Source organism: Neomonachus schauinslandi, chromosome 15 (genome assembly GCF_002201575.2).
Source record: "Neomonachus schauinslandi chromosome 15, ASM220157v2, whole genome shotgun sequence".
Taxonomy (NCBI): Eukaryota; Metazoa; Chordata; class Mammalia; order Carnivora; family Phocidae; genus Neomonachus; species Neomonachus schauinslandi.
The window spans coordinates 42,289,227-42,310,745 of NC_058417.1; the positions used below are offsets into that span (position 1 = coordinate 42,289,227).

Here is a 21,519-nt window from a genome sequence, read left to right on the forward strand (position 1 = left end):
TTTCAAGAGAGCTTCATGCGGTCCAAATTTGAAGTCTAGTCCTAAAAGTAAGAAAGTTTTTCCTTAGGTAATACAGTATCTCCCCTAGTTCTAATCTGTGGGATCATGCAGAACAATTCCAATTCCTATTCCATAAGGCCAGATCTAATGGCCCGGTTTCCTTCTTGCATCAAACAATTTACAGCTAACCTAGCTTTGTGGTTCTCAACCTTTTCCCTACTCCTGACACATCAGAGGGATACTCCCATCAGTAACCCTGGCTGCCATGGCAATGACAGGGAGAGGAATATACCTTCCCCTCTCTCAAATAATCAAGCTCTTCTTGGGGCATATTGTTAGGAAACCCCTGCAGATGATTCTGCTTTTCCCAGACACTGCCTTACGGTATTGTGAGCATTGGTGTACAGGCAGGGGCCTTGTCTTTTAAGTAGGTGTCCTTGTGGTCCAGTGGGCCAACAGCATCTGCGACTCCGCTCTGCATCTCTGCTGGGATGATCCCAGAGGAAAGGCTGAAGGATGCTGCAGGGCCTTTGACCCAGGTACATCCTTGGAACTGAAGCTCTACCTTGGCAGTTTGGAGGTGATGCCATCAAGGATTTTTTCGGCTCAAACACATACCCTGTTTTACTCAGGATAGCAATAATAAACTGGCTCTGGCTGCTTACACGGTCTCATTTCATCCTGACAATGACCTGCATCTCAGTCACCTCTGTGTCCTTGGCATTAAGCACGATACATGGAATATGGTGCTGCTTCAAGTTGTTTGTGAACAACACTCTAAGTCCGAGAGAGATGACTCCTTTGACTCCTGGGTCTCTGACTCTTGGTTCTTAAAATTAAATTTACTTTCTGTATGTTTATTTTAGATAAATATTAATATGCAATTAAATTTATACCATACCTTACAAATACCATTAATATTTATCCTTTATTAAACAGCTTCAAAAAAAAAAAAAAAAACCTCCCATAGGTTGTCACCAGCTGGAAGATAAAGTCCAAACTTCTTAGCCTGAAACTTAAGGCCTTCTGTGACCTGGCCCCGATCACCCCTCTAGACATGTGTCTCACCATATGTCTCACCATATGTTCTCCCTTGGGAAAGGCCAAGAAGGAAAGTGATTTAGTTACTGCACCAGACTTCGTGTTAAAACACCAGGTTCAAGTCTGAATTCATACTAAGTAGCAGTGAAACTTCGGACTAATCATTGAACTTCTTGTGTTCTCATTGTAATAAGGGGAGTAACATCTGCCCTGCTCATTACACAGCATCAGAGACAGTTGATGGTGGGGATCAAAGAAACAGTGTGCTAGCACATTTTGTGAGCAATAAACGCTATGGGTCACCAACAAACACAATGGGTCACCATACTGCGTGTTCCTGCCTCTGCCCTTTCCCTGTAACCCTTCTTTCTCACTATTCATTCATTCACACATTAAATAATCCAACAAGTGTTAATTGAGGGCCCACTCTGTGCTGGTCCAAAGGATACAGAGGTGAGGAAAATCCAACTTATTCTCTGCCTTCACAGAATACAGGGTCTTGTGGGAGAAAATGGTTGCAAACTGTATAACCACACAAACAAAAAAAAGTAAAACTGTGGCTGTGATTCCAGCTCGGGGGGGGGTCCACACGGCCCCCAGAAATTATAATGGAGGATCTGGCACTTAAGTTGCCTCCAAGGCCAAGTTCAAAGTCTGCTTTCTCCAGGAAGCCCTTTCTAACAATGCTGCCCCAAAGATCTGCACCCCCTACCCCACCCTGAACTGCAGTTAACCTCTCTCTCTAGCTCATTTAATCATACCCAGTCAGGCCGTGTTATTTTTTCAAATTGCACCTGGTTTTTCCCAACTTCACTGTAAGTGCCTTCTAGCAGGGAATAGCCAGCACACTCTTAAATTCCACAGATTTAAGCCACAGAAGGCTGGACCCACTGCGTTCCAGGCCCATATGTCAGGCGCTGTCATAGGAAGGAAGGGTACCCTTCCTGGAAAGTGAGCTCCAGGGGAGACAGGAAGCTGCCAAAGACCATCTCCCTGTCCCTTATTCACAATTGAGCACACTAGCCCTGTTCTTCAGAGGAGAAAATCTCTCTTCTTTAGGACAGCCAGGCTGCTGCCTAGTATGATCTTTCAACAACAAAAATGTCATCATCTCTTTCCCCAGCTAAAAACCTTTCCAGCAGCTTCCAAGAGTCTTCAGGATAAAGCCCAACCCCCTCAGCATGGCCTCCACATCCCTTCCTGGTCGACTCCTGCCTGCCTCTCTCGTCTCAACCTCCAAAAGGCTCATATAATTCTTGCTGCAGGACCTCAACAGCACCCCACTCTCAGGCAGCTGGACTCCCCCACCCCCTACCCCATTTGTCTGGTTCCCCTTTGAAAACTCAGCTCAGCCATCTTTTTGTCCAGAACCTCTTTCCCCAGGCTAAGGGGGCTTCCAGGGTCCTGCTACATCTGCTGTTCCCACTCTCTCACACACTGTACCATAATGGTCAGTCTGTGTAGCTGCCAACGTGTAGAGTAAAACCAGCATGAGGACAACTGTGTTGTTCTATCCCTCGTTCTCTAGTTCCTGCCATAGAGCCTGGCATGTGGTGAGTGCTCCAAGGTGTTGAATAAATGAACCACAACTTGGCTCATGCTTTCCTAGGCCCATTAGAAGAAATGGATCTCTGACATGCTGGGAGTACAGCAAGGGCCTTGATCTGTGATGGACATCGTGAGAAAGTTTTTCTTTGATTATCACAGGGAATGCTGACTTCCTGGGAAGGGAAATAATAATTTATTAGGCACTGACTGTCTCAGACACTTTACTAAGTGTTTTGCCTTCATTGTCTCATTTTTTAAGTGAGGACACTAAGGCTCAGAGAGGTTAAGTGACTTGCCTAAGGTCACTCATCAGGCAGAGGTAGAACCAGAATTTAGAACCCAGGGAGTTAGACTCTGAAGCGTGTTCTCTTAATCACTATATTCTACTGTCTCCAGTAACAGCTGTGAAGGGATAACAGAGGTATCCACAGTAGAAGTAAACTCCAGAATCTGCAGTTTCACAGGCACATTCCTCAGCCACCCTTTGGGTTCTGCTGTACCTCACTGCCTTTCTAGAATGCTTCAGCCAGAATGGTAAGGATAGAAAGAGCCAGCAGAACTAGATGGGAGAATCCTGCTATTTTAATGTGATGAGACACTCAGAAAGCTGGGAATGTTTACCTTGGAAAAAAGAACTTTAGGGAACCAGATATTAATTGAAGAATATGTAACAATTATATAGACGGACACAGGATTATATGCTTCCACGTAACTCCATAAGGCAGAACTTGGCCAACTTTCAACCAATAAGAACTGTCTGAAGGTGGAAGGCTCTCTGTTACGGGGTAGGGGGGTGGGGAGGAACAAATATGAGAACTCTTGGAATCCCAAGAAACTATCACAGACCCAATTTAGGAAACTCTACACTGTACTGCTTTTGGTGATCATTCTGTCCTAATGTGACAATAAACTCGAAAGTAAACTTACATTCCAAAATCACGTGGCAATATTCAGTTTTCAGTGGTCATTTTTAAAAAGTATCACATATATCCAATTTCTTTTTAAAACCATAACATTTAAATTTTATTACAGAGAAATAACGGATTCTACAAAATCTAAGTGAGCATTCTAACTTGAAAGAGCCTAAGGGGTGGGTGGGGCGGGAATAAGTGCCTTTCAGGTGCCTTTGAACTCTGAAATTCTCAGAGGTGCTGGATTCCAGAACTTTGGACTGGTACTTGCATTCTGAGCTTGGACATGACAGTCACATTGCCTGTCTACATCCCAGAAAGGCTCTCCACTGAGCAAAAACTGCTCAGTTTGCAGTAAAATACAAGGCAGTGTCTTTCTAAGCTTTGAATTGCAAGAATGGCAGGTTCCACCTACAATCACTCTGCCCTGGTCATGCTTCATTAGCTTTTGTTCAACCTCTTCATGTCTGTGAGAAAAGAAAATACAGGGTTGGGAATTAGAATATCAGATGTGGGGGCGCCTGGGTGGCTCAGTTGGTTAAGTGACTGCCTTCGGCTCAGGTCATGATCCTGGAGTCCCGGGATCGAGTCCCGCGTCACGCTCCCTGCTCGGCGGGGAGTCTGCTTCTCCCTCTGGCCTTCCTCCCTCTCATGCTCTCTGTCTCTCATTCTCTCTCTCAAATGAATAAATAAAAAATCTTAAAAAAAAAAAAAAGAATATCAGATGTGGGTTCTGGTTCTGCTACTAGGTATCATTGTGATTTTTTTTTTTTTTTGGCAAGCTCAATTTTCTTCAAGTCCCCTTCCCTACCTACTTTACAAGGTCACATGAGCTACAACAAGTGCAACATTTAGAAATTAAATCCACCTAACACATGTAAGGCTTTATTACAATTATCTCTGACATCTTCTTCTGGCCCGCAGCTGCAAAGAAGACATCATATTGACAGCACTCTTGGTCCTGGAGAGATGAGTGTGGGTGACAGCGCTCAGTCTGAGTGGGTGTCCTTCCCTTCTAAAATCAGATATAAATGATTGGGGATTATCTGCTGTTTCGGATCATATTTATTTCTAAGCCTGCCACTGAGAAAAATTAATTGACAATATTTAGCTCTTTTTTGTTTTGTTTCCCTGAGTCAGATGCGAAGTGTTTCTTCCCACTTTCTCCCTCTTTCCACGTTGAGGGTTTCCCAATGGCAAAGATTATTCCTTTTTTCCGCCATGGAGCTCTCTGAGGATAAGAACATGGGTTGAACATGTTCTTAGAACATGTTCAAGAACATGTACAACCCACAGTCCAACCCGAATGGGAAATCTCTAGAAATGGGAACCATGTCTTCAGGCGCTGGCCTCAAGCCTCAGGTGCAATTACTCAAACACAGGGGTGAGACCCAAGGGATTGAAGCATTCAGTCAATGCTAAAACTAGGTTAAGATGTCACCATTACTTTCTAATAACTGATTTCCTTGGGTGGATGAAGTAGACAATGGGACTTCTGCAGTGATAAAGAACTCAGAGGGACGAAGGGCCGACAGATCCAAATTTGTACACTGATTTTGCCACTTACTTGCTTTGTCACTGCCCGATTTACCACCCAATCTGGGCCACGTTTCTTCGTCTGTGCCAAAGGGGAATAATAAAACAACGCATCTTCTCGGCTTGTTGAGAGGCTTAAATGAGATATACGAAAAGCCTTACCCCAGACTCTGGCATATAAGTGCTCATTAAAAAGTGGATGTGGAGAATCCTAGGGACACTGTATGAGTTTCGTGGAGACCTGTAGCTGGAAACCAAGAAGCGGCAAAGCCGGACCGAGCAGTCAGGTCTCCCGGCTAAGGATCAGTGCTCCGCACACCACAACCCACCGCCTCTCAAGAGGCCTCGAACTCCTGACGACCAAGTGCCGCCTAGAGTCCCCAGGGAGGAAAGGCGGCCAGGAGCCAACCTGGCTTCTTACAGCAAAGGCTCTCCAAGAAGGCCTGACGTATTCGGGGTCCCGGTGGGTAGCACCCGCAGGCCTCAGGCCTCATTACTTACCCGGATATGGTAACGGTCCTTAACGGCAGCCAATAACGGCTCACCTGTGGCCGAGGCACTGACAAGGGCAGGCTGAGGTCAAACCTTGGCTTTTGGCGCTTCATCCCGAAACCCTAAGCAAGCATCGAACTACAATTCCCAGCATGCCACGCGGCCGCCCGGTCGCGGAGCGTCGGCCCCGCCAACCCTGGGGCCCTTCTTTTCTCAAAACGCGGAGGAACGCCCAGTACTTCCGGGTAGTGCGGCTCCCCCCCATCCAGGACAGCCTCCCTTTATGATTTCTGGGTATTGTAGTCCACATTCTTCCAGTTTCGCGAGAATCAGCTGTTCTTAACCACGGCTCCCTTCGACACGAAAACTACAAAACCCAGACTATATCGCAAGTTCCTCTCGTCCAATAGGAACCCCCCATGTAGCGAGGCGCGGAGGCCGGCTCTCGCAACTCAAGATGGCGGACGAGAGTGAGACAGCAGTGAAGCCGCCGGCACCTCCGCTGCCGCAGATGATGGAAGGGAATGGAAACGGCCATGAGCACTGCAGCGATTGCGAGAACGAGGAGGAAAACAGCTACAGCCGGGGGTAACGATGTCCTCGGAGTCCAATGCCCGTCCAGTCTCCCACAACCTGGGTCTCTGGGGTGCGGGGAAGTCACCGGGAGCTTAGGGTAACCCCACCCCCATATTCTAATTGGCTGAGACATTGGGATCCTGCCTGGCGATTGGTTGCTGTCTTTGTCATTTAGCAGGGTGGGTGCTCAGTATATTAAGGGCCGGAGACATTCAATACTTTTATTATATAAAAGTTCTTCTGTGTAATGTTCCACTCGTGTGCTTCACTCGCGTTCAGGGGAAAGAGCATGTTGGACGATGGTTTTCGATGGCACAACACGGGTCAATGTAACAGTACAATTCAAAGGGAACGTTACTTACAGAGGTGTGTGAACAACGTGATTAGCAATAAATGAATAATAAAACATTTCGCTGCAGCTCACTTTCAATGAGGAAATATATCAGGTTGTACAAACCATAATTATGTTGTAAAATATCACTAACAGGAGAATCTCAAAATACAAACTTACCTTATAAACCCTACAGTGTAATTACTGTATGATAATGTTTTGCTGTATACAGTGCCCGTTGTTCCAGATAAGCTCTAAGTTTCCTGAACAGTATATAATTAGGTCTTCCAGGATCTTTGTTTACTTTGTGAAATAGCCTCAACGCTTCAAGAAATTGAGTGATGGTGCAGCTTGGACAGGGATTGGAAGTGGGCTTAATACTGCATCTCTGTACTTCTCTTGCCTGCTAGTAATTGTTTGTTACTTGGGCAGAAGAAATTCATCAGGCGTTTCAGTGTTGAGTTCTATTTCCAAATCAGTTTTCATTCTTGTAAGCCACACCCTGTCATTCTTCTTTCTTCATATTGTTACAGTAACTGGTGCTGAAGCTCTGTCCCTGTCTATATTTCCGAGTATGTTTTTTAACGGAAAGTTATGAGAGACTTTTTGACGTATAACTTTGGGTGAGTCTGTGGTGGTCTGATTTTGTGCGCGCGGGTGTGTGTATGTGTGGTAGTCCCATCTTCATAGCCATGAGGTCATTTGCAGTATTAGCAGTAGCCTGTAGGTAAAGGTAAAAGGTTGCAATCTCTGGATAAACTTAAAAAAAAAATCCACTGCCTTGTAAAGATGGAAGAACAAAGGATTAATTAAGTAGTTTATAATCTGCTTGTGATGAATCCTTAGGTTAAAAGATCTAGCTTTTATGTTCTTTGACCAGCATTAAAAAAAAAAATCACAAGAAGAATGTAAAGAAAAAGGAAGTTTGTCAGATCTGGTTTTATAAGAGTGTGTGTTCTTTTGCTATAACTCACAATAGATCTCATGTAACAAAAGCCTTGAAGTTGGAGATTCCTAAGAAAGGAAGAGCTTTTAAAGAGGAAATAGGAACAGGAAGAAGGGAAAATGCAGCCCTCCTGAGTACAAATCCTAATTATAGATGAGAGCTGTTGAATTCAAAAGTCATTTCAGAAGTGAAAGTAAGGCTTTTTCTTTGCTCTGTGTGTAGTTGCTTTTATTTTTCTCTGCTAAACTGTTGCCCTGACCAGTGTCTGTAGCTCTTTAATTGGTTTTATTTCCTATGATCTGTGAATCACTTTGCAAAACTATTTGGCAGAAAGGTCTGTGTTTTATTTATAGTACAACAAAATGATAAGCTTAAAAAAATTTTTTTTTGTTTTGTTGTTATTGTTGTTGTGCATGGTTATATATGGTCTGGGTGAACAAATTTATTAGCATCCCAAATCTAGAGGTCTGTATAAATGAGTTTGGAAGTGGCAGGTGAAAAACAGGACCTAGCTTGGAGGACAGGCTACTTCGGGCACTCAGTCTGAGGTGGAGTTAATATTTTCCCATTAATTGTCAGAGGAAATGATTTTGGAAGAGGCAGTGTGGCACGGAAAGAGCACGGATTTTGGGGTTCAAAGCCTGGTTCTGACAGTTGTCCTATAACCTTGGGAAAGTTACTTACCCTCCATTTGTAGGGATTAAATGAGATAACATCGGGAATACAGCCTGGCCCCTCCCTCCTGTTCTTCCTTCACATCTTCCCTGTCCTCCTTTCCTCAGCTTGTGCTCTTATCACATACCTCGTTTTTTGTAGCTTTTATAACAGTAGTTAAATAATGTGTGTCCAGTCCCTGCCTCACCTGATTGTAAGGTGCCTGAGTAGAGGGACCATGTCTTCGAGATGCCTGGCACTTAATGGGCATTAGTGAGTATTTGCTGGATGAACAAATGGCAAATGTTAAAATTCTGAGTTCAGTGTCAGTGGAGTTTCTCCTCACTGAGGGGAAGAGTGTCAGATTTTTCTTACAAACGCAGTTTCTTACCCCAAGTCAGTCTCATTGTGAGCCTTACTACAGTTTCCTGTGAAATACCTACAGAAATCGGGGATCCTCCAATTTGTCCTGGAAGTTTTCCACTGTTTTTTTGGCTTCTTGAAATTTTCTTATTATTACTTAAAATGTTTTCAAAAGTGATGTAAGAATTGAAGGGGAGCATCTCCTTTTGATGCTAATGAGTCTAAAGTACAATATGCAACAAAAGTTAATGATAGTTCAAACTAACCCTTATTCTCTTAGGCCTTCCTCTCAAGATGGGCTCACAGTACTTTACACTAATGAAAGAACCATAATTAAATAAACATTTGATGAGTATAGATTTCACATATACGTTGAAACACACATATATGTGCACATGCATCCACGCAGTGTATGTATATGTTTTATTTTGTGTGTGTGTATTTTTTATGTATCTCTACAGTTTTTCTGTACACTGTTTTTTTTAAAAAATCTACTCAACAAAGGCAGGCAGCATTTTTCCCCCAGTTACTCGCCTGAGATAAGTTATCCTGAGCAACTGAGAGAAGAGTCAGACTACAATAATTTTTTTTTTCCAGGTATAATTTATTTGAGAGAGTGTGTGTGCACGCATAGGTGCACACAGGAATTAGGGGAGAAGCAGAGAGAGAATTCCAAGCAGACTCCCTACTGAGTGCAGAGCCCCACTTGGGGCTCGAAACCAGGACCCATGAGATCATGACCTGAGCTGAAACCAAGAGTGGGACGTTCAACCTACTGAACCACACCCCCAGACTAAGGTCGTCTTAATGCTGTATCCCCATGCAGTTCACCATTCATCTGTATGCTTTAATTTGCTTTTTGTTTTTAGTGAAAGACTTTCCAAGAATTGTTACTAAAGGATAAACCTTATTAGCTGGCAGTAGACTTTAGTTTTGGGTTAACAAACAAGTAAAGTTTATTTGAATGATTGGAACAGGAAAGGACTTTTATATTATTTTGTTCCTAGGATTCTTTTAGAGTTTATTTTGCAATGTCATTGATACCACTGAGATGCAGGTAAGCCATCCTTTTGATAAGGATGTCTCTTTCCCATCCTGCTTTCTTACTCCATGGGGACAGGTTAAGATGAGTTCTTGTAAGTTTTCCTCACTAGTCCTGAGCTGTTATCTCTTATGAAAAAACTTAGGAGAAAACAAAGGGCTTTTTGAAACGAAATTCCGTAAAGCCAGCCTTACTTGCTTTTGTTTTATTCTTCAGATTCTCCGAGAGTGGTTCTTTCCATATTTAGTTGATGGCTTATAGCTACATCTAGCTCTTGGAAAGAAGAAATCTTTTTCGTCCCTTTTTCTTAATTTCTCCCTTCAGCTTTTGGTTTTTCAAAACTAGATCGAAGCAGAAATGAAAAGAGAAACCTCATCACTGATATCAAATAAGTGTTCTAATTTTATTTCCCAATTAAGTTGCAATTAAAAAAGAAACTAATCAAGAGCTGCTTCAAAGAGGAGACTGGAAAGCAGAAGGAATGAAAAGCAAATGAGAGCCTATTTCAGGGAGACTGCTGCTCATGGCACACCAGTTTTGCTGATTTTTCACATTGTTTAACTAATGTGCTCACTCTAAAATTTCCCAGCTTTACCAAGTCTGCGCTTAACCCTTTGCCTGCAGAGTCCATAGATTTGGGGACCGTAGATTTAGTAACTTTAGGAGGAGCTTCTTCAGCTCTTCTCTGTAACTTTGTCTGAAATCTCTACCCTGCAAGCCTCTCTTCTGATTCCTCAAGGAAGGTGCTCTAGGGATTGTTGCATTTAAGGCACACAAAACATGGTGTTCTCTTTTGAGAGCACCAAAACAAACAAACAAACAAACTTAAACTAAAATTCTTTGACAGGGTCAGTACTTGCTTAGAAATTTTTTCTACTCCTGCTGACTTTTGAGAGGCAGCTGAGGGGGTTACACTGTTGTCAAGCATTTGATAAATGTTACCTGTTGTTATTATTACTATGTGCTGGCCACTGTGCTAAGCCCTTTCCATGGATTATCTCCTAGACTTCACTTAAAAAGACTGATTTATCTTTGGTAGTGAGGCTTGGGATTTTCATCTCTACCTCTTCCTTTGACACCTTGAAGGATCCATTCTGAACTTGCTGGATTTCTTTTCCCTACTGCCTTGATTTCTGCCTCCTGACTCTGCAGCAATGTTGAGTCCTGTCTTTGGATCCATTCAGTAACCCATGAACTGTCCCAGACTAGGGAGCCAGTTGGTGATGGAGATGGCTGACCCCTTTAAACTCTTCTGAATGGACAAGTATCTTTTGCAGAGGTCATTCTAGTGTGTGAAATTTCTGCCAGCCGTGAGTCGTTGCTCAGAAAATTACTGAAAATGGTCTCTGAACAGCATTTGATTTGACCTTGGAGTTGCCAGGTTACAGCGTGGCTCACCAAAGCAACCCAGAGGATGTGGAATTTACATTTCTGTCTCAGTCCCATTTTAAACAGTTTAGCATATCAGAGCTTTTGTGACCCCTAAAAAAAAAAACCCAGTTATTCTCCATGACAGGAACTGGGTTGTTCACCCTCAAAATTCTGGCCAACTGTCCTGGGAAGGGCAGAGGATGGCAGTAAAAGCAATTTTTATAATCCCTTTCCACAACCTGCTGTTCTTTTCATAGGCCTTCTGCGGTACCTTGATGGCAGTACTGAAGTGGTTTTGTGTTTTGATTTTTTTTGTGTGTATGTGTGTGTGTTTTCCATCATCTAGGATTCACACGCAGTTTTTTATATAAATAACTGATGGGTGGGACTGCAGAGTTTGGGGTATTGCTGTAAGTGACCCTGCAGTCACAGCAGTACAGAGGATAGGCTTTTGAGACTGAGTCTGACCATGTGATTTCTACCTGGGTACCCTCGTATGCCTCCGCATTCACCTTGTTGGGCCTTCTGAGTACCAGTAGGATTATTGGTGAACATATCACACCGCAGAAGGATTTGCAGAAGGATTTCCTGATATCCAAAAGTAGAATCAAAAGGATGTTAGAGCGTAGGATTTGTTTAGTAGGCTTCTCTGGAAATATTAAATTTTAGCCCAAAGAATTAACTTCTAGTTTTTAGGGGTAGAAGATAAGTGACCAAAAATTGTGAATTTTATTTTCTGAACTTTTTTTTTTTTTCCTCTGATCTCATAATCAAAACTAAACCTGTGGTCTGTGTTTAAGACACTGGAACCATTTAAAATCGTTTTAGTGGAGCTTTTTTGTTTTAACTTTTATAGGAATAGGACAGGTCTTCAGGAGGGAGAAGATGACATATAAGAAAGTTGATAATTTAATAAGAAAGCTCATTATTTAAAATCTCAACCAGTGGCTCAAAAGAGCACAGCATCTCCACACTTTTCGTAGACTATTAATACAGCTGTCCTATGGAAACGTTACTGGAGACGTTTTGCTGACCCTCTTTTGGACTCCAGCTTTTCAGGGTTTTATTTTAGTCTATTATGCTGGAAAGTGTCAGTCAAGCACATTATTTGTTGAACTCTTAACTGTGCACTGGGCGCAGCTGGGGGTGCTCTAGGAAACAGCTGTATCAGATGTCCTTATGCTCAGGAAATTTTTAATCTTACTGGGAAGGTAGGAAGCAACACATTATTCTATGTAAAGTATTAAATCATTTGGGAGATCATAATCTTAGCCAGATACCAGTGAGAGCTAGTGTAGTCAGGAGGCTTTCTGGATAAAGCGTGGCTCACTCTCCTCCTTGCCTTTAATACGTGCTCCTCTGGTACACAGAAATTTGTTTTAAGGCCTTGTGTGATGAACAGTGTCTTTTGGCTTTGGAGGAGTCTCAGATAAATTCCCACAGAAACAAGACCAAGGTGTTTGGGAAGGAATGGTCCATGTCTTTAGAGATTGGAGGCTTGTCCCTGGGTACCGGTTGGTTAGTTGGTGACCAGTTTGCCTCACATGTCTGGGCCTTGGTTTCCTCTTCGGTGAACAGCAAGTTAAGCTGGGTGGCCCTGAGATTTTTCCGGCCGTGGTGGCTGAGCTTGCACTCCCCCATAGTAACAGCATTCTGTTCCCCAATCCTGCACCTTTTGAGTGGATTTTCTTACCCAGTAGGATGGAGAGGAGGCCTGTGTTATGGACCCTTCCTGCTTGTCGTGTTATCTGGAGGTTCTGTGCTTGAGCTGCTCATCTGTCAACATGCCCTTCCCTCCCGCCCACTCACACATCCTGGCACTGCATTCTGTTTCTAGAAATCAGCACTGAGGCTCATTTTCTATCTCCTCCCCCGAGCCCTGACTTTATACCAGAGCATCCGTTGGATTTCTGTGTTTGAGCTTAGAATATCTTGGCCTTCATTTAAAAAAGGACATTTCTTGGGGCTCCTGGCTGGTTCAGTCAGTAGAGCATGACACTTGATCTTGGGGTCGTGAGTTCCAGCCCCAAGTTGGGCATAGAGCCTACTTAAATAAAAAAAAATTTTTTTTAATGACATTTTTACAAGTAATTTTTTTTTTAAAGATTTTATTTCTTTATTTGACAGAGAGAGCCACAGCGAGAGAGGGAACACAAGCAGGGGGAGTGGGAGAGGGAGAAGCAGGCTCCCCACTGAGCAGGGAGCCCGTTTCGGGGCTCGATCCCAGGACCCTGGGATCATGACCTGAGCCGAAGGCAGACGCTTAACGACTGAGCCACCCAGGCGCCCCTTAATGACATTTTTTTAATTGCTTGTCTTCCCTGTTCCTGGCTCTGTCATTCTGCTAATTTGTCCCATATTCGCTAGGTTGGTCATTAATGACTTGAGTTTATCAGCTTTAGAGTGTTAACTTCAAAATTTTTATGTGAACTCCTATGTCCATTTCCGTTGTAGGGAGCTCCCTTTTCCCCAGGAAGGCAAGTTTCACTAATTCTTTGCTCATTATTTTAGAACCAAATGAACCAAAGGCGGACTTTGATTTTCTATATTCCATGGTTCTGGCCCATCTCTTTGGAGTGTGTAAAGGTGCCTGGCAGGCTTAGAGTGCTCTCTAAGAGATTGCTATTTCAATTTGCAGAATCCCTACACACCCTGGGATGTCCACCCGCTGGGTGTGGACTTCAGGTCCCTTTAAAAATGATTCGAATTCTTAGAGAAGGACTAGCCTGCTTCAGTAGGGTCCTCTGGTGTGGTTCTCCCCAAATCCAAACTGAAGCTGTTCTTTGAAATGGTGTTGGCGGCTTCCTGGGAGGCTTCTTGAAGACTTACTCTCAAAGCTTCTGAGCTTGGTTTCTTTTGATAATTAAAATTACTATAATCACCTTGAAAACTAAACCGTAGTGAGCTCTTTGGAAATCTCTTCTCGGGGCGCCTGGATGGCTCCGTTGGTTACGCATCTGCCTTCGGCTTAGGTCATGATCCCAGAGACACCCAGGAGACCCAGGACACCCAGGACTGAACCCAGTCTGCTTCTCCCTCCTCTCCTCACCCCACTTGTGTTCGCGCTCTCTCTCTCTCAAATAAATAAAATCTTCGGGGAAAAAAAAAAAATCTCTTCTCTGTGTCAGTCGTCCTCCTATCTGGGTTGCTGACTGTAAGACCATGGTGAGCTCATAATGTGTTCTCGTGGATGTAGTTCAGTCCCTGGCAGCTCCCTGAAAATGATTCTTCTTTCTTTTAACTTCCCTTTGTTATTCATCTGTCTCTATGCTTGCTGTACAAGTTGAAACAGGATTGTTGCTCAATAGCTGCGTGTGCAAATTCAAGGCAGGACAAGGATCATGAAATTCGCTCTCTGGGTTTAGTGTGGGTCTTGGAGTTTGTCAGGCACATATGTTGATGAGAACAAGAGTTCAGTCTAAGATCCTTCCACAAAAGTGGGGTCCCCGATGGCTGCTCAGAAGTGGCTCCACTGAAGAGAGAGAAAGGCAGGAAGGTAGTTTCTTAGTGATTTCCTTGTGAAGATTTCTGAAGTTGGAGAAAGTAATTTCTTCTATTTTCCTTATGTGAAAATGTGTTTAGTAAGTATCCAAAAGGTTGATACACAACAGTTCTTTGCCTTGACCTTTTTTTATCCATAGAATTTTTTTTAAGTATTTTTTTATGGTAATTCATACACAGGAACCACGTAACTCATTCCATAAGCTGAGGTGAAGGACTTGTACATTGTATCAATGGTGGGGCACTGCTTTGTTTCCTAACATCAACCAGTTTTTAAATTTTATAATGCTCCGTATAATCTTGAGACTGAAGTGAGAATATGTCTGGAATTTAAAAACCACATAGAATTGTTATAGGCTACAAATAGGCCTGTAGATGATAACATTGAATTACTAAGTGGAAAAAATTTTCTTGAGGCTATAAATGACTTCCTGGTTCCTGTACTTTGCCATGGCCTTGGGGGTTTTGCAGAGCATCTGGTTTTAAGGAGTTTACCTTATTCCCCCTCTAAGAATGTTATTGGTCTTCCTTTCATGGTATGCCTTCTGTGTCCCATTAAGATAATATCTAGGAGGTGCACTTGGACTAAAGTAACCTCCAGCCTTTACTGGATCTCCCTGACTTCATAGTCTGTCTCCCTGCGTTGGGTACAGGCAGTTATTCCAGGGCGGGGCGAAGGAAGAGTGAATGAGCTAGCCAGGAACTGAGGGTTATGGGCCTACGGAAAAGTTGGGCTTGATGATACCTTCCCGGGTAAGAGGCTGCTGTCACTGTAGGCTTTCTAGCATGGGAGGGACACACTTTCTAGTACGGAAAGCCTTTTCACAGAGCTGAGTCCCACAGCTGACAGGAGCTTACGATGATGCAGAAAGATGGCAAAGTCAGGGAGATCCAGCACAGGGTGGAGGTAACTTTAGTCCAAGTGTAAGGTCATGAAGTCTGGACGCCAGCGCTCCTCCCAGGCCTAGGAATAGGTACCTCTCCCATAGGAAATGGCAGCTCATGGCTGCAGATTCCTTCTCCCTACACAGTACCACTTGCTATGAGAGAATAATTAATATTCATAATCACCCCGAGACATTTTAAGGCCAGGTACGCTTTGTGAATTATAAAATAAAGCTTAAATGGAATTTATCGTAATGGTATGGAAAATGCATTATTTATTCTATTTTAATTCTTTGAAAATTGGTTATCTAGAATATACAGCTAAAACCCTGCACTTTTAGCGGATCCTGCAGATTAGGGTTCACTGTATTCTCAGGTGGGACTACTAATTTTGACTTTTTAATGGAAGATTTCCAGGGAAGATGGCAGAGTAACTTTAGGCATTACCTTCAGGCTAACAATTCCAAAATCAGTTTAAACATGACAGAAACTGACTGTAGTTGACCCTTGAACAGCATGGGTTTGAGCTGCACAGGTCTACTTATATGTGAACTTTTAACAACACAGCACTATAAATGTTATTTTCCTTAGGTTTTCCTTGATAATATTGTTTCTAGCTTACTTTACTTGAAGAATATAGTATATAATACAACTAGAAAATCTGTGTTCATCGGCATGTTATAGGTAAGGCCTCATCAACAGTAGGCTATTAAGAGCTAATTTTGGGAGAGTCAAAAGTTGTATGCAGATTTTCAACTGTTGGGGGGAGGTCAGGGACCCCAGCCCCTGTGTTGTTCAAGGGTCAAGTGCCCAACCATAATTAGGAAAGCTAAGCTGCAAGGTGAACCTTAAAATTCATCAATAAAATAAAGGAAACCCAATACAAAGGTAAAATAAAGGAAACCCAGAAATCAACAAGAATTGGGAGAAGACATTAGGGAGCAAATGAATGGAAAATGTGAAAGAAACACAGTATAGTATGATTTGTGGGGTGCCTGGGTGGCTCAGTCGTTAAGCGTCTGCCTTCGGCTCAGGTCATGATCCCAGGGTCCTGGGATCGAGTCCCACGTCGGGCTCCCTGCTTGGCAGGAAGCCTGCTTCTCGCTCTCCCACTCCCCCTGCTTGTGTTCCTGCTCTCGCTCGCTCTCTCTCTGTCAAATAAATAAATAAAATCTTAAAAATAAATAAATAAATAAATAAAAATATGATTTGTGTCTCAGTAAAGATGTTGAGAGACCTCAGAAAACAATAATAAAAGGCTGTAGGAGACGTTCAGATGTGGCTACGAGACTGTTTTTTGCTGCATTCGTGGGGTGTGTCATGCAGAGGGCCTCTCCCCTTTACTGGGCTCACAGGCATGTTTCGTGTAGTTGCTTTGTGGCAGGAGTGGGTGGGTGCTTCACTGTTCTTTTCCCCAGACCCCAGGTACTGGGTTTTGCCCGTGGTGATCACCCAGTCTGAGCCAGCTGACAGTCGCCCTAGGTCCTGCAGGCTTGATTTCGGCAGTGCTCACGACTGTTTCACTAGCTTGGACACAGATCGCAGCAATGTGAAACTGCCTTTTTCCTCCTTCCTTCCTCCCTTTGCAGTACTGCCTTGAGTTTTAGATCCAGCTGGGGAATTTCACTAAACGTGATGCACTGGGAGAGTGAGAGTGGGGATGAGGAAGGGTGTCCAAAAAGACCGGTTTGGGCTGTCATCATTTTAAATTCAGGGCTCTAAGGAAGTGTTGGTGGTACGAATGCCCTGTTAACAATTATCATTTGCCTTTGGTTACAGCACTCTAGCAATCTGAAGAAAATAAACATCAAATAAAAGCCAGAATTGAAAAGGTCCTTCCAAACAAATAGGACATTTCTGGCACAGGCCCCCCCTCCCACCCAACTCTCACCCCCCAGAGCTGGTGGGAGTGAGGAGAGCTGCATTTGCTGGGACCTGGATTCTCTAGTCGTCTTCTGAAGCCAACAGGCCTGATTAAGGAAGATCTGGCTCCACAGAAAGCTCTTTGTCAGTGTAGCTCAAAACGGATGATTTTTTAAAAACCCTGCATCAGTATTTACTTTGTCTTACAGTGGTTTGAGTCCAGCCAATGACACTGGAGCCAAAAAGAAGAAAAAGAAACAAAAAAAGAAGAAAGAGAAAGGCAGTGAGACAGATTCAGCCCAGGATCAGCCTGTGAAGGTAACAAGGAGGCTCTGTTTTCCTGTGACTGAGAGTTGCTTTTTCAGAGGAGAGAGTTTGGGGGTCAATGTATAGGAACAATTCAGATTGACCCTCTCCACTGGTATTACTTCAAGATGGAGGAGTTGGATCCCTCTGCTGCCCTCTGCTGCCCTAGACCTAGGTGATGAAACTGCTCTCGGTACCTTAAGAGCCACAGCAGGTTAGACAGTGTCTCCTGAGCATGTGGCCCCCTCCGTACACGCAGGTACAGGGCTGCATGTGGTGCTCTGTGGGGTGCCTGAGAGCGATCCCGCCAGACGGCCCCTGCCGCCTAGAGCAGTGGTTCTCTGTCCTTCCTGCCTTGAGTCCCTACCACTGGGAGAAGAAAAGGCCTCTTTTTAAGGCCACCCTTTATGTATTGCAAGCATTCTCTGATTGCCGTAGTCCTTGTGCTGGAAACCGCAGGTCCCACAGAGTGCACTGCTGAGCTCCACAGCTGAGAACCACTGGCCTAGACCAGACGACCTAAGACTGACACACTGACCCGAAACCCGGAAGTATGGGGGGGGATTGGTTTGTTTTGTAAATAAAACAACATTTAACAAAGAAAACCTTTTCTTTCAGGTTAAGTGCTGCCCCCTTCAGAGTAGACCCCAGGAGAAGCTTGAACATACAATCCCTCTCTTAGAATTACCTCTAGAACAGTGTCTAAGCCTCACAAGAAATCCAGTCTCACTCCAGTATACCCACACTTGGTTTTATGCCACAAATGTTGTACTCCAGCTTGAATCTCCTACCTTGTTGAGAAATGGCTTCAAGTGATTTTTTCCTGTTCTCAATATTAAATCCCCTATGGGGAAAAAAAAAATAAAACCAAACACCATTATTGACCACCATGTTGGCCAGGTTCTTACCAGGCACTTCATTTAAATTAATCCTAAATGGGGCGCCTGGGTGGCTCAGATGGTTAAGCATCTGCCTTCGGCTCGGGTCATGATCCCAGGGTCCTGGGATCGAGCCCCATGTTCAGCTCCTGGCTCAGCAGGGAGCCTGCTTCTCCCTCTGCCTCTCCCCCTGCTTGTGCTCTCTCTCTCTCTGTCTCGAATGAATCAATAAAATCTTTAAAAAAATAAAAATAAAAATAAATTAATTAATCCTAAACCTTCAACATCCCTACCAGGGAGGTGGGGGTCTTCTTCATTTTAAAGATGCGAGCAGTGGGGTGCCTACCTGGCTCAGGTGGTAGAGCATGCAACTCTTTTTTTTTTTTCTTTTTTAAGATTTTGTTTATTTATTTGAGAGAGCACGTGCGCACACAAGCGGGGGAAGGGGCAGAGGAAGAAGGAGAAGCAGATACCCTGCTGAGCAGGGAGCTCATCCTGGGGCTCGAGCCCAGGACTCAATCCCAGGACTCCGGGATTATAACCTGAGCTGAAGGCAGACACTTAACCGACTAAGCCACCTAAGGCCATGAGCATGCAACTTTGGTCTAGGAGTTGAGAGTTTGAGCCCCACGTTGGACATAGAGCCTACTTAAAAAGAATAAAGATGAGAGCAGTGCTCAGCCAGGTCGTTGGGTCAGGGATTCTAGCCCAAGCCCATGCTTTGGCTTTAGAGACTTTTATTTGTTTCATGAGTTTGTCTGGGGGTGGGTGTTTGGAAGACTACGGGTATTTGAGCTGCAGCGTGTGTCAGAATGGTTCACTTTGGAATTAGAAACATTTAACAAAATACCATTTACATAGCCTCCCTTTCCCTCTTTGTGAGAGGGGTGCAGTTCATTGTCAAGAATTTAGGAAAAACCTAACAAGAGGAAGAAAAAAATCGCTTGTCCTACCTCCCAGGAATAAGCAATGTAAACATGTTAGTTTATGTTCTCCTTGTCCTTCTGAATCTAAATTTAAAAAAATGGTACAGTAAAAATACCAGAAGAAATTATGAGTATTTTTATATAATCATAAGCCTGACATAAGACCTGGAAGTCATAAAAGAAAAATTGACAAATTTAAATAATCTCTGTAGAAGTTAAAAAGATAAACAACAGACTGGGAAGATATTTGCAGTATTTGAACCAATCAATTTAAAATCATGAAATGAGTAGGCAGTTTATTTACACAATTAAAAATACATGTTCAATCAGTGTATGAAAAGATAGTTAAATTGACAATGAAAAAAATTAAAATTAATATATTTTTTTCCTCCTAGATTGGTAGAGTTTAAGATTTGGTAAATCTAATGATGAGGGTCAGGAGAAACACGTGCTCACTGGGTTATTAATTCATATTAAATGAACACACTGTTCATTGGATTATTAACTGATATTCTCTTTTTAGAGAGCAAATTGACAATATATATTACAATTTCAAATGTGCATATCCTTTGACCCAGAAAATCTCTTTCTTAGACTTTATCTGGCAGGAATACATATCCCAATGAGCAAAAATAGATGTACAAGAAAGTTCATTATGGCATTTTTTGTAAAGCTGAAGAACAAAATCACGAAAATGCCCATCAGCGAGGGACTTGCAAAATATATTGTGCTCTATCCACAAAGTGGACTCAGTTCGAATGAGCAGGTCTGCATGTCCACATGGAAGGGTCTCTAAGACATAGTGTTTTTTATTTTTTTTAAGATTTTATTTATTTATTTGTCAGAGAAAGAGCACAAGCAGGGGGAGTGGCAGGCAGAGGGAGAGGGCAAGGGCACTGAGCAAGGAGCCCAATGTGGGACTCGATCCCAGGACCCTGGGATCATGACCTGAGCCAAAGGCAGCCGCTTAACCGACTGAGCCACCCAGGCATCCCTAAGACTTAGTGTTTAAGGAAGAACAGCATGTAGAATAATACCATATGACCAATTCTAGTTTTTTGGAAAATTGTGCGTGTGTGTGCTTGAAGCTTGCATGCAAAAAAGTGTGAAATTATATTTGCCTCTTCTCACCCTACACCTCCTAAATTAAGACTGTTGATGATAAGGATTATATTTAAGGGGCGGGATTGTTGGGTGTTTACTTTCTATATGTAGTATATATTTCTGCATTGTTTGAAATTTTATACTGAGCATGTATTCCTTTTGCCACCAAACATCATGAGACTAAGAAGGAGAAACCCCGTAGGAAGCACCCACCCTTCAGAGAGCCCATCGCCAACCACTCTTTCTCTGGTTGTCATATGACATCTGACCTCTGGGTTTGGGATGGAGGAACCATACCCCTTCCTTGAGTTGCACCCCTTAACGCTTACACTTGTGATTAATCAAAAGTGCTTATTAACATAATGAGCCTTTTCTCTCCCCAACTTTATCTCATCCAGATGAACTCTTTGCCAGCCGAGAGGATCCAGGAAATACAGAAGGCCATTGAACTGTTCTCAGTGGGTCAGGGGCCTGCTAAAACCATGGAGGAGGCTAGCAAGAGAAGCTACCAGTTCTGGGACACGCAGCCTGTCCCCAAACTGGGTATGTATGTGCTTTCTTCCCCAGGGGATGGGGAAGGATGTGTCTTAGCTGTGCTTTGGGTGCCACACCGAATTTGTGGGGGGAGGGTGGTAGAGTCCTGGTGTTCCTTGGTGGTTATCTTTAGAGGGTGGTCTTAAAAATGCTGTATAGAAAACACTAATGCTCAGGGACCTACTGGTTCATAGGAGTACATATTGAGAACAAGTATTGATTCCTTTAGTCCATCATCATCTACTCTAAAGCTACAAAGAAAAAGAGTATTTTGGCACAGGCCGAGTGGGGTTGTGTGCTCACGGGTCTGTCTTCCTACAGAGATTTTGTAGAGAGACCGTCTTGTTTATCGGGCAGATGTCTGGCCCTGGGGTGGGCCGAGTCCCCAGCCCTTTCCCCTTTTTTTTTTTTTTAAAGATTTTATTTATTTGAGAGAGAGAGGGAGCAAGCAGAGGGGAGGAGCAGAGGGAGAAGGCTGCTGAGCAGGGATCCCGATGTGGGGCTTGATCCCAGGACCATGAGATCATGACCTGAGCTAAAGGCAGACGCTTAACCAACTGAGCCACCCAGGCGCCCCCCTCAGGCCTTTCCCTTTGTCTCTCAGCCAGTGCATGCTTCCCAACTACACGTAACTTGACATTTTGCTTAACAGTGATGGCTCAACCCCGGGAATGCCCTGTGCAGGTCTGGTTGGCACCCTTTAAAAAAGCT

General features: G+C 43.5%; 1 protein-coding gene across 2 annotated transcripts in view; it reads left to right on the forward strand.

The window, feature by feature from the left end:
• The first annotated feature begins 5,910 nt into the window (after positions 1 to 5,910).
• NMT1 (N-myristoyltransferase 1) overlaps positions 5,911 to 21,519 on the forward strand; it is a 30,029-nt gene continuing 14,420 nt past the window's right edge. The window contains exons 1-3 of one of the 2 annotated variants that reach the window (XM_021681755.1): positions 5,911 to 6,116; positions 17,270 to 17,378; positions 20,673 to 20,817. In XM_021681755.1, the coding sequence (XP_021537430.1) occupies positions 5,986 to 6,116; positions 17,270 to 17,378; positions 20,673 to 20,817 (385 nt within the window). In that variant the 5' untranslated portion in view covers positions 5,911 to 5,985. The remainder of the gene's footprint in view (positions 6,117 to 17,269; positions 17,379 to 20,672; positions 20,818 to 21,519) is intronic. The other variant, XM_021681756.2, reaches the window with a different exon arrangement.